Source organism: Cryptotermes secundus, unplaced genomic scaffold, assembly GCF_002891405.2.
Source record: "Cryptotermes secundus unplaced genomic scaffold, Csec_1.0 scaffold2252, whole genome shotgun sequence".
Taxonomy (NCBI): Eukaryota; Metazoa; Arthropoda; class Insecta; order Blattodea; family Kalotermitidae; genus Cryptotermes; species Cryptotermes secundus.
This window is the reverse complement of record NW_019732873.1, coordinates 238,997-252,398: the sequence shown is the minus strand read 5'-3', so window position 1 is coordinate 252,398 and position 13,402 is coordinate 238,997. Positions and strand designations below refer to the sequence as shown.

General features: G+C 44.0%; 2 protein-coding genes across 13 annotated transcripts in view; both read right to left on the bottom strand.

The window, feature by feature from the left end:
- Positions 1-8,327, bottom strand: part of LOC111867825 (ionotropic receptor 21a) — a 38,587-nt gene extending 30,260 nt beyond the window's left edge. The window contains exons 1-3 of one of the 3 annotated variants that reach the window (XM_033752825.1): positions 8,153-8,327; positions 3,172-3,433; positions 2,042-2,301 (exon numbers count right to left, since the gene is read on the bottom strand). In XM_033752825.1, the coding sequence (XP_033608716.1) occupies positions 2,042-2,301; positions 3,172-3,433; positions 8,153-8,306 (676 nt within the window). In that variant the 5' untranslated portion in view covers positions 8,307-8,327. Of the gene's footprint in view, positions 1-2,041; positions 2,302-3,171; positions 3,434-8,152 lie in introns of those variants that run through there. The other 2 variants (XM_033752826.1, XM_033752827.1) reach the window with 2 other exon arrangements.
- LOC111867822 (V-type proton ATPase 116 kDa subunit a) overlaps positions 7,083-13,402 on the bottom strand; it is a 30,072-nt gene continuing 23,752 nt past the window's right edge. For 4 of the 10 annotated variants that reach the window (XM_023858003.2, XM_023858004.2, XM_023858007.2 and 1 more), the window contains exon 17: positions 13,192-13,368. In XM_023858003.2, the coding sequence (XP_023713771.1) occupies positions 13,272-13,368 (97 nt within the window). In that variant the 3' untranslated portion in view covers positions 13,192-13,271. Of the gene's footprint in view, positions 10,788-13,083; positions 13,369-13,402 lie in introns of those variants that run through there. The other 6 variants (XM_023858005.2, XM_023858008.2, XR_004513379.1 and 3 more) reach the window with 5 other exon arrangements.

Genomic DNA, 13,402 nt, shown 5'->3' with positions numbered 1-13,402 from the left:
ATGAGAAACTGGAGTTGGGCGTGCAGAGAGAACATAACCACAACTGCACGCTGCGTATGAAACGTCTGTAAGTTACAAATATGGCGACCGTGCGAAACGTTGATGTCATAGTGCACTCACTTTGGGTAGGGTGATCCTTGTTCTGTTGCTACTCGCAGAGGCAAGATATTCTGTTATGCCCTGCCTGCCGCCATATCATCATAAAGCATATAAAATGAGGCACGCGATAAGGCAGAGAATCGCATAATTATCACCACAGTTGGCAGAGTTCGGTGAACCTGCCGTCGGGGTACAGGAAATGCGAGACTGCACCCTCACCCTCTTCATTTATGGCCAGCTTCCACGCGATGTGGTGGGCAGACATGAGATGGAGGGTGGGATCCTGCCGCTCTGAAGCACGAAGCTCATCTGAATGATAATTAAGAAGGAAATGCGCGCACGGGGTAGCGATCCTGGCCCGTCTTTCGATTTAATTACCCGGAACATAAAATGTGTTTCACTTTTCTTTACGACATTCGTTTGAAACATTTTTCAGTCCGATAAACATTCAGCGAGATGCGCTCAGAGACGTGCGTACCTCTTCATGCGAAATGTCCGGTATTGTCCGATTTTAATTAGAAACAGTCTGACTGGCATTCCGAAGTGAAGAGGCATTTTTTAATTATTTTTTTCCAACTGCGAACGCTCCAAAAACACATTCAGTTCCTACTGCACAGAAAACATACTTAAGTCTCCATTACAAAGACTTAAAAGAAACAATCGGTGTTTACTGTGAGGATCTTACGAAGCACATAAATGCACTGTGGGGCAGACAGCAGAAACTATGAATGTCACAGCAGGTGACAGCTACAGATGAGATGAGTTTCTTGGGCATTTCATGTTCTAACGGCGATGAGCACTAGAATTATAGACAATACTGTTTAGTTTGGTGGATAGCGATGTTTCGGAGGAACTTACTGATTCCATCTTGAGGGTAGCAGAGGGGACTGAGATTTTAGTTCTATGGGGTTCAAATGAATCGTACCGAACAACAAATATTTGTCACCCGCAGTAAAGGGCTGCATAATATCCGCAGTCTATGTACCCCATCTGTAATGCGTGTAGTCAACACGAACTACTGCAGGGGTCTGAGCAGAAAGCTGGAGTGGCTTGTACGAGGATTTGGGAGTCTCTGGTTCAAATATTGGACGGAAAACCAACCATCTGCCCTAACCTATCTTACAAATTGTGTGATAAACGTACTCAAAACGTGCGACGTCGCGAAGGTCTCGGGATCGTTCCTTTTCAGCACCACAGTACTTTCTTGTATATATGTATACTGCGCACGTGATGAAGTGAAGAATGCAGTTTTGTTACTGCCTCACACTGCAAACACAGCGATCCCTCACCAACCACGGAGGTTAAGTATGAGGGGTGAGCCATAAAACTGGCCCTAGCGCTGAGACCTTCAGTGGTCTATAGTGCTTACGGGGTTGTGTTAGTGAGAACACTTCGGTTAACTAAACCGCGGTTCTAAAGACCAGTCAGTGCCTTGAGAGAAGATGAAGATTAGGGGTACAGGGGCCGCTATGAGCCTAGGTTCCTAGCGGTGGGGAAAAGCGAATACAAATGGAGAACCGCGTATAAGCAGAGTCCGCGATATGCATCCCTGAAGATGAAGCTGGACTGCTGCAGAAACATGGTTTAGTAGAAAAATGCCGTCTTCTGGGATGTGGCGCGGTGTAGATATTGTGTAAATCGTCGTTTCGGAGGAATGTATCGCCTCCACCTTCAGGTTCACGCTGGTTCCTTACTCGCGATTTTTATACACCCTAAAGATGGAGGCGATACGTCCCTCCGAAACGTCAATTTATACAATATCTGCACGGCGCCACATCTCAGAAGACGGCATTCTTCATAGTTCCCGCCGTGAAGAGCTCAAACCTTACGTTGTTTCATGGAAATCTGTTAATAATAATAATAATAATAATAATAATAATAATAATAATAATAATAATAATAATAATAATTAATGTTATATGATGATGATGTCGTTGCTTACAGAGGGAATGCATCTCAGTGCACATCGGCCAGGCGGGCGTCCAGATAGGCAATGCATGCTGGGAGCTGTACTGTCTGGAGCACGGCATCCAGCCAGATGGACAGATGCCCTCCGACAAGACCCTCGGCGGGGGTGACGACAGTTTCAATACCTTCTTCAGTGAGACTGGCGCGGGCAAGCACGTACCGCGTGCAGTGTTCGTAGACCTGGAACCCACGGTGGTTGGTGAGTTCTCCGTACGATGGTCAATTGGACAGGATCTGGAGGGGAAAACACAAGAATGTGTACGAATTTGCCTGAAGGAACTGTGTCCTGACCCAGGTTCGAAGTAAGGACCTCCGGAATACAAGTCTAGTGCGTTACCGCTATGCCAACCTGCTCGGTGGTCAATGAGTTGCGTGTGTGAGTGGGTGGCTAACAATGCAGCACGCAGGGACCAGAATTACGGCCGCTGAAATTAGATTTGTCAGAGCCAAGCATCTGGCGGTGGCACCTCCAACACGCACATGTTTACCGACGGTTTCGTGGGATGCGCTTCTCCCGTCTTTTTGATGCAGAACGCATGCTTCACCGAAACGTCGGTAAATATTTGCAATGTTACAAGGTGCCACATCACCAGAAGGCAGTAATCTACATATGAAGACATTAAAAGCAGAAGCCATACTTACTTACTTACTTACTTACTTACTTACTCACGGAGCTGAGCCCTTCTGGAGGAATCAGTGTACACCTTGAAACATTTCCAATGGTGCGCAGAACTTGTTTTGAAGGCGCTGCAATTTCAAAAGATGGGCGTTTGCAGCAAATTCCCAGGTGGAGCAAGCATACCTCATTACTGATCTGATTGGTGCCTGCAGAGTGTTACTTTCATGTTAGCGCTACCTAATCTCCTGTTTTCCTTTCACTATATATTGAGCATCTGAAACTATACGAACCACACAGAAAACACCACGTCCAAAATTTCTTTTATCATTGCGGGTGTGTTCATTGCAGCGACAATGTGTTTACCGAGTCATTGCCTAGCAACGTTAGGGGAGGCCACAGACAGAAACGAGGTATCATAAGTCAATTTTGTTTTTAATAAGGAAGGTAGGCTAGGAGCCGGGACTACTTGGCGAGGCCTGGCTTACCTGTTGCAGACGAGGTGCGCACGGGGACCTACCGCCGGCTGTTTCACCCCGAGCAGCTCATCACAGGGAAGGAGGACGCCGCCAACAACTACGCTCGTGGCCACTACACGATCGGGAAGGAGCTGGTAGATGTGGTGCTGGACCGAGTTAGGAAGCTGGCCGACCAGTGCACGGGGCTCCAGGGATTCCTCATTTTCCACTCCTTCGGAGGAGGAACCGGCTCCGGCTTCACGTCTCTGCTCATGGAGCGCCTCTCGGTGGACTACGGCAAGAAGAGCAAGCTCGAGTTCTCTATTTATCCAGCACCACAGGTAACAGCCACAGTAACAAGCAACACCTAGTGCCGTATAGCTCCACGCGCCCTTAACCTGAGTTAAAGTCAGGTCATAAGGAGATGTGGCAGAACTAATGCAAACATATTCTCCATTTTTCGCAGTGACACATTTTTGGAATTTTTTCATTCTATCTGGTATTTTGCATAATACATTTTTTTTGTATCTGTGGGACACGCGATATATCACACCGATGTCCAAAGTCAAGGTATTTGTTCACAATATTGTTCCATTCTATCATGCTGTTTGTATGAAAATTATGTTATATTTCTGAGACACGTGGTATATCCTACTGATGTCCAAGTGATGTCTCTAAATAGCATGTGGGTAACTGTGGGGCACGCAGTATATCGTGCAGATGTGGCAAGTGGCTTGCGTCAAGTTGTGACAGTATTTCTGAGACAGGCGGTGCGTGCTGCAGGTGTCTACAGCCGTCGTGGAGCCGTACAACTCAATTCTCACGACACACACGACGCTTGAGCACTCGGACTGTGCCTTTATGGTGGACAACGAGGCCATCTACGACATCTGCAGGCGGAACCTGGACATCGAGCGGCCAACTTACACGAATCTGAACCGTCTTATCGGGCAGATCGTGTCGTCCATTACCGCGTCCTTGCGCTTTGACGGCGCCCTGAACGTCGACCTGACGGAGTTCCAAACGAACCTGGTGCCCTACCCGCGCATCCACTTCCCACTCGCGACCTACGCGCCTGTCATTTCCGCCGAGAAGGCCTACCACGAGCAGCTGACGGTGGCGGAGATCACGAATGCGTGCTTCGAACCCGCCAATCAGATGGTGAAATGCGACCCGCGTCACGGAAAATACATGGCCTGCTGCATGCTGTACAGGTAGCTCCACCTTCGGGCCTTTTATGTACATATGTAGCCATCATGGCCGGAACACCACAACGCACACTCCAACGACTACGGGAATGAAGGTGTGTCATTAGCACGGCCTGGATTTTGATGACCTGAAAATATTTAAAAAATGACCGAAAAAATCCAGAAAAATGACCTAAAGGAGAAAGAGAAAGAACACTTCGCTTCCATGTTATTCACATTTCAGAAAACATATGAAGAAAAATTCCCTAAAATGGCCAAAAATGACAAGAGTTACACTTAAAAGTCCAAAAAATTACCCCAAGAATGAAGACCTTAAACCAAAAAATGACAAAAAATTACCTATAAAATTTACATTTCTGTAACCAGCAGCTCATATCTGAGATGTATATATTTAAGAGCATCGCATAGGATACAAGGAGAAAAAGATGACACGTCATCAAAATCCGGGCCCTGGCCATTAGTTAGTGATGTGGGCCGTGGCGTAATCATTGGAAAGTAATTAAGAGTCAATTTCAGTGTACTTCCAGTGTTCATGTATCGGCAGGAAACTCACGCCTTCATCAGTAACTGTCTGAAGGAGGGGGAGGGGGAGAAAAGGGAACTTCACCGGCACTGAGGTTACCGAAGGAGCGCCCACTCCTCCTCCTGGTAACGGTAGGTTGGACAGAAGGCAAAGCGTTGGGAAGTGGACTTTGTTGTAAGTAGAGGAAAGAAGTAGAGCAGGGGCTTCGCTGCGTTCCATCGAAATTCTGACATCAGCATTGGGAGCGCTGCGATAGGGTAAAATTTCGAATTAATATTGGGAGCAGGGGCGGCCCGTGTATAGGCACTGCGGAACTGCGGCACCCCCAATTTCCACATGATATTATCGATAACATTTATATAACGAGTCCTTTTTTCTTTAATTCTTTCTTTATACTTGTACAATACAATATATAATCCTTAAGCTTAATGTCAGTAGCCAAATCTTTGTATGGAACTGTGCGCTTCTGGAGCAACACCCCCACTAATTTTAGCTACGAGCCGCCACTGATTGGGAGGAGGTATTTTAGTGCGAAATTTTGATAACGTGTGGAAGGCTGAATGCAAAACATGAAGTGGAACACGGAATCACTTAAATGTCATTTAAAAATTCAGTTTTCAAACTCAAAGAAAACACAATGCTTCTCCATTACAAAGACTAACAGACTAACATTCTTAAGGCGCGTCCACATTACTCGTGCTCGTCGGGAGACTCGTCTGGCTTTTACTTGTGATCGTAAATCTTCGTCCACACTACTTCAGTTACTCGCCAGGCTTCGGCGCGTGAGGATCCGTATATTTACTCGTAGTGTGCATAGGCTGTAGTCATATTTTAATTTACTGGCTATAGTTTTTAAATTAAATTTGCTTGTCTCGTGACTTGTCATATCGTCCACATTACTCGCTAGCATAGCGAGTCACACGAGCACGAGAACGAGCACAAGTAATGTGGACGCGCCTGTAGGAGAAATAATGTTTGTCTATTGTGGAAACACGTAAAGAGATTATGTGCGCAGGATGTTTGGAAGCAGGCGGTACAAACAGTTGCACTGTTTTGCAAAGGGTTTCCACGCCTGACTCGCGTGATTCCTGTGTCCACAGGGGCGACGTTGTTCCCAAGGACGTGAATGCTGCTATAGCAACTATCAAGACGAAAAGGACGATACAGTTCGTGGACTGGTGCCCCACTGGCTTCAAGGTGCGTCACGTCCCACCACAGAATTTTGCTATGCAATGAAGGCACACTGTACATAACATCTGTGTGTACTGCGCAGGTGGGGATCAACTACCAGCCGCCGACAGTGGTGCCAGGCGGAGACCTGGCCAAGGTGCAGCGCGCCGTCTGCATGCTATCCAACACGACAGCCATTGCTGAGGCCTGGGCACGCCTCGACCACAAATTCGACCTGATGTACGCAAAACGTGCCTTTGTGCATTGGTACGTCGGGGAGGGGATGGAAGAGGGCGAATTTTCTGAGGCCCGCGAGGATTTGGCGGCCCTGGAGAAGGACTACGAGGAGGTGGGGGTGGACTCGGCTGATGGAGAGGTGGATGAGGCAGATGATGAGTACTAACCACTATCATTATGACGCAACATGAAGTTATTTCCAAGTCACACTGCTGTCATAGAAACAGGTACTCGTACTTATGTACTGAAGCTCCAGAACTTCAAAGCCATGTCAACGCTGTCAGCCATTAAGGATGAAAAGGCAAAGTTGTTCATCGCCTACTTAATTAAGCACGCTGCCGTGAAAACGTGTGGGGGAGCGGAAACATTGGTCCATGGAATTCTTAATCTTAGCATTACATGGAAGGAAGTTTATTTTGTAAAAAACAAAACTCAAAGCCTAACCTTAAAAGGTCTTCAGATATTTATTCCTACAAAATTAAACCAAGAGCATAACCATTTCAAAATGGAACCAAAGGCCTAATGTTTTAAAAACGAGACCGATTGCCTAACCTAAGGGACTTGTTGGATGCAAGTCCTAAGATTTGGCTTCGAATTTTGTTTTTTAGAATAAAGTTCTATGACTGGTGGCACAATTGTACCAGGAAACAGGGTGGTAACTTCGAAATTACCTGCCTCATCTGCCAATGTGTCAGCACACTGCTTCCCATAATTACACAACATGGTGGCAAAATTGTGAAGCGAACGGGGTCAACCGCCAATAACTACCACAGTGTGCAAGTAGAAACTTTCATGTGTGCGACTTCACGGTATAGGGACATGGCGCCGTACAGTCTGGTACAGTGGTTCCCAAACTCCTTTAGTCTGCGGCTCCCTTGATATGAATAAAAATGACTGAGGCCCCGAGCCTACATTTCTGTGACTCATGATCTGATGCTGCCAGGATCTCCACTATGCAGCGTTGCATGGTGGGAAGATAAGTGAACTGGAAAAGATCCGGAAGGAAAAAGTCATGGCTAACCAAGTTATTATCCTGGAACTTGTCTGGAGGGAGGGAGGAAAACCACAAAATGCAGCATCCCAGCCAAGATTCAAACCAACAGCCCCACATATGAAAACAGAGTTTTACCACTATGCCAACCTGCTAGCAACCCTGCCTCCAAACATATAAAAATATCTTAAAATTTGGTTAGTGATTTAAATATATAATTATTTGAGAACCTTAATGATTTATATGAAACACATTTCCTATGCTGCTGTGTATGTCTGTAATCTAACGTAACCAGTCACATTGCACATCTGGCGTTTCTGACGCACAACCAGGTTTCATGGTGCCTGCAGGGCGTCTCCTTCTTTGGGAATTGCTGGTTCAGGAGATAGCTACAAGCTATCAGAGTAACCTGCTGCTTCCCTCTTCAGGGAAGATCAGAGAAATAGAGAAAGCAGGTTCTTTTGATATGTCACTAACAGCCTACATGACTTCACACCAGCACATCACAGAACAAACCATCTTCAAAAAGTAGGAAGGTCCCAAGAACCAAATTAAGAACCTTCACTACCACAGAGACCTCAAATCTTACAAAAACTAACACTCTGGTCTTCCGGACTACGACGTTATGTAGTCTGGTAGCTGGTTACAGGCGTTTCATAGGAACATACTGCCGCTATTTTCTGTTCCAAACATGGAAGGAGGTGAATTTTCCATAATGTTTGTATTTAACCTACCAGACTGCAAGGTGTGATAACTCAGGCAATCATAATAAGAACTACATCGCTGTGAAAATATCAAACCCTTCAAAAGGCATAATCTGCTCAGAAGATACATCTGCCCCTAAGAACACCAACTGTCAGAAACAAAAATAATTTCACTTACCAAATTTGGGGGTAGAAATGATGTCGGAGTTCTGCAGAGTACCAAGGCTATCTTCCATCAAATTTGTCCGCATATTTAAATGCCTCGTGTTTTTTTGAACACCAACTGTGAAATGACAAGTGAAAATATTACCTTTCCTGATACATGCAAACATTTCTCTGTTAATATCACATGACACTATTCAGTCCAGAACACTGTCTGCATAACTGCTTACTTCTGAACACTGGACACCCCCAAATCATAACTCAGTCATTGTCTTCTTGTGTCAATTTCAGGAGCCCCCCTGGCAACGCGAGTGAACTGTGTTTACCGGTCATTCCTTTGTTGGCTGTTCAATGACGCAGTATCAATCAGCTTTTTCCATGAAGCATAGTTATTTACAGTAAATAACAGTCTCTCAGATACTCAAGAATTTTCCTGTATTTTATGGAGCCCAAAAGTTTAATACCATATTCACAAGAGCCTGTCATTGGTATGTATCCTGAGCCAGATGAATCCAATCCACACCCCTCACACATTAGCTAACTACACAGGGCCCATTCTTTTGTAAGAAACTAACATTTGCTCAGTTAGGCAAGAAATTCCCCAAAGGTTCATTACCATGTTCACAAGACTATGAAACTGGTTCTTCATTTCTTTAAGATCCATTTTAATATTATCCTCCCACCTATGCTTAGGTATTCCAAGAGGTCTCTTCCATTCTGATTTTCCAACCAAAAGTTTGCACGATTATCTGATCCCTCTCATGCCACACAGTAATTTTCGGGGGACCTGAGAAACCAGGGTTGACTAATTTCAGGGGACCGTACAGTAATGACAAAGTTAAAAACTTCAGTCAAGATCAAGATTCGAAATTCTCACAACATGAAGTATTAAAGATCATATGGTTGGATGTGACACCATGCAGTTTCATAGATAGATACCCATGGTTCAGAGAAACCTGCTGCTTCAGTCTTTGGGGAATAAGAACACACTACAAACCATAATACCTGTACCTGTCTACAAAACTACATAGCGTCACATCCCAGAAGATGGTTATATTAATCAAGATAGTTCCTGTACTGACCTTAAGGATCCAAGTCATCCAACATGATGTGTGCCTCTCTGTCCTTCCTCAATTTCTATCAAATTCCTGGATTTCTGGGGACAAAACATCTTCTGAGTTATGGTGCATCTCTGAATAACTGCAAACTGAGGGCTATCATTCCTCTATGTTTCGAAGCAGTACCAGTTCTCAGAGCTTCTCTGGCACCGTGCATCATGCCAGTGTCCTGTCCAAGAAATGTAGGGCCATTTCAGTCAGAAGAAACGATGAAATTCATGAGAACACAGACCTGTACCCATGCTTCATTGGTATATGGTTGCATTCCTTGTCATTATCACAATATATGCTGACTAAAATTTTGAATAACAAATAATACTCGATCTGAGAAATCAAAATTTACTTGTATGATTACAAAAAGAGATTGGGAATGAGTATACTAATACAAGAACTCAGCCAGAGTACGTGCATGGCCATGGCTAATGTAAACATAGGCAAGATGCAGAGCAAATTTCATAATTGGCATTCTTCTGTTATGTATGTTGCAGGAAATGCAAAACTGATGGGAATGTTACATTCACACACATCAAGTGGCTGCACAAGTTTATGTCTCGATGCTTTGGGGTACTTGATTACCTCCAGTACGCATAAAGTACTTGCCGTTTGCATTAAATAATTTTATATAATGTGTACAGTGTACATCTACAGTACATACTATGTTTGGGTTATGGCAATCACAGAACATGACTACAGAGTTCCCAACGCAGACCATAATTTTGTAAATACAAACTGCAAAACAATGACAAATTCGGCCAAAACAAACTCTTTTGTAAGATGTGATTATCTGTTAAGAAATATACAAACATCCACATATGGGGGATGTCTGCATGTCTGCTATTCCCACTTTTAGTCTAATTTCTTTACTTTGAAAAAATAAAGGGAGGCTTATGAGATCACCTTGCAGTCTCTCTATTTGTGTCCCCCAACTTTTGTTGGGAGGCTTATGAGATCATGTTGCTGTCTGTCCCCCCCCCCCCAATTTTCTTAGTTTTCTATGTGGTTTCTGTCGTATCAAAGGAAAGTAGGTGATTAGTTTTCCCCAGAACTTTTTGTATATGTAACACGTTACAGGTGAAGGTCAGGTCAAGTTGTCCCCAGACTTATTTAATTAAGTAGAGGAGTGGAGGTACAGGTTCACACATTTGTAACCTCAGCACTAACCGCTTTACCCCAGGGAAAAGAGCCCTCAGTTCACGTTGGACAGAAGACCGGGTGGGCTCCAGAGTTGGTCTGGACACTGCGGTGGAGACAAATCTCTCGCCCCTGCTGGGGATCACACCCTTGTTCCACAAGCATCCAGTCTGTACTTGGTAACTATACCAACTGAGCTATCCCAGCCATCTTATGTGGCATATGACCCTCATTTGAGACACACGGCACGAGGCCATCAAGTTGGGGCGCACACAGCATACCTAAAAGAGCAGGGAAATGAAACGTCATGAAGTGTTCTTCATTTCCAGAGGGATGTGTCCTATTTATAAGGTAAAACTTGGGCTCATATGAAGTGGACACATTTCCAGGAACACACATCATCTGTAACATGGTGGTACTGCACATAGCATTAAAGCAGAATAAATGAAATCTGCACAATCACTAAAATAAAATATTAAGAGACTTATAAAAATAACATACTAATATTAGCATGATTGCAAACAACCAATGTTAACATGTTAAACTGTGTCTAAACATCCTGCATGGTGCGTCACCATCACATATTGATGTAAATCATTATGTCACCATCAGAAAGTTACTAAGTCCTATTTCCATGGTACAAAAGGAACAAAAATCACCACACCCAAGATCTTGATGAACACACATGGCTTTGGGCTTTTCTTGCATAAGGTACGAAGTACTGCAAAGATATTTAAACCCACAATACTACACACGTCACAATTGCACTAGCAAGTAGTTTCTTCTTACTACACTTTTGCAGAAAATGAAGTTAGCCTCATTCAAAATGCTGCAGTTCTCACGTAATGGTGGTACAGCCCCCCTTCTTACAGTGTAATTACAGCAGATAATTGCATTGTGCAGCTTCTTGTATAATAAAGTAGTTTACATTTTGACTATAAATGTTTATTTGTTAAATCATCATAAGTATCACCACTTAGCAGTTATGGAGCTGGGCCACTTGTCAGCCCTCACTCTGACCTCAACTGTCCAGCAGTACCTTCTAAGTTCTTCACCAGTTCCTTGACCCATGTGCTCTGTAACTGTGTAACAGTTCTGTTGACATGTTGCGTCCATCAGATTTCATATTTACAATTTCTGTCCAGTACTGGTTCTAATTTTATCTATGTTAACATACCTCTATTCCTTTCATGGTTCATCCGTCCAAGTGCATTTCATTATTTGTGTCAAGATTTTTATTTAAGTGGCTGTGGTTCTGATTCTGTCACTTGCTTTCAATGTCCTAAGTTTTCCTCAAAGGAAAATGAAAATTTAAGTTTCTTTACTAAATTCATAAACCAATGAAGATGTCTGATTCTTCCCTTCAGATTCCAATAATTTGTTGTTGCATGAGAACTACAGGCAGTACTAACTTCACTGTTACCCACATAAATACAGGTCATCCACTTTCCTTTGTGTTGCTACAGTTACAAGTGTACATCCTTCAACATGGCAGCTGCAGGTATAAAAGTGATCACGTGGTCCATGTAAATTACACAGAATAGATTATGATCTTCTGAGATGTGACACTGTGTAGTCTGCGTAGATCATAACCAGTATTTCAGTGGAAACTGACAGCTCTGCCCTGAGGTTAGATGAGTAAGCAAAGTGTGAAAAATACGTTATGGGAGAGAGAGGGAGGGAGGGCGAGGCTCAGGGGCCCTAAGCAAACCAGGAGCAGTGAGGGAACAGCGTAAAGAATACTGGTCCTATACAGGGACTGACTGACTGACTGCCAGACAGCAGCCATGTCTCTACACCTCCTAGTTGCAGTTGCATGAAAAATGTATGAGGCCACCAGAAGACCTAGTGTTCTTGTGAAAAGAAGCTGATATTTGGCCATTAGCCACAGCATAACTTCTTGAAACCTTCCTTTTATCTGCAGCTTGTAAACATTCAAACAAAGCTAATGATATATCAGCATATCTAAACTAAGTGAGGTGCTCATGAGTGTTGGTAAAAAGATAAATTTGTCCCTGTGCTCAATTAGTTAAGCACCACGCCATGAGGGCGTATTTAGGAGTGGAGATATAGCTCCACTATTCCTAGCCTTGGCACTAGAAGGATGTGAGTGGTCAGTTTCATGCTCCAGCTGCTTTACCAATGAGGAGAGAGTCTCTAACACCCACTGGATAGGAGACTGGTCACACCCCAGAGCCCCAGGCTGGATGCTGTGGAGTAGACAAATCTCTCACCCTAACCAGGAATCACACCCCAGCCATCCAGCCTATAGCCTGCTGCCATACTGACTGAGCTATCCTGGCTTTCTGTGAATATCCATTTCATGTATCTGGACAACACTTGAAACACGGCACAATACATGGGTTTAATTTATGGTTTACGCAGTGGCACATTTAGCAGCTCAGAGTATGAACTGTTGCAGGATTGGATGATTAAGGAATAAAGGATATAGAAGGAAAAAAAGGCAAAGGTATCGCTGCAACAGGCCGTGGCGGTAAATAGGGCCGTCAGATGTTGACGCTCCCACATTCTATAGACAATCAGCTCATAGACGAAGGTAAGGTTGCCAGCCTTACGCGCCAGCTGCCCTCTACCCTCAGGAAGATTCCTGCTACTCACTTCTGTTAGAGGCTGAGTCAACCCCAGGGCCATAGTGCAGCTGAAAGGAATAGGTAAACTAAAAAAAATCCAAAGAGTTTCTAATAAAGCACAATTTCTCGCCACAACGCCAGTAAGTAAAACACAAAATTGAGAGATAACACAGCCATGAACAAGAGTTTTCTGCCAGAACAGAAACTTCATTAATTTTTATTTTTATTCCTTGCATCCTGTTGTGTTATGACATCGAGATATAGAGGCTGTCGACACAACAACGAAGTAGAAATTCTATCCATATAAACGTGCATCTTCAAGGACAGTCTTGAATGAGAAAGGGGTAAAACCGTACCCATTACCACTGTAAAACTTGCTCTGAAATTCAACCCTGCAAAACAAGAAATAAACTCACTGAACATCAG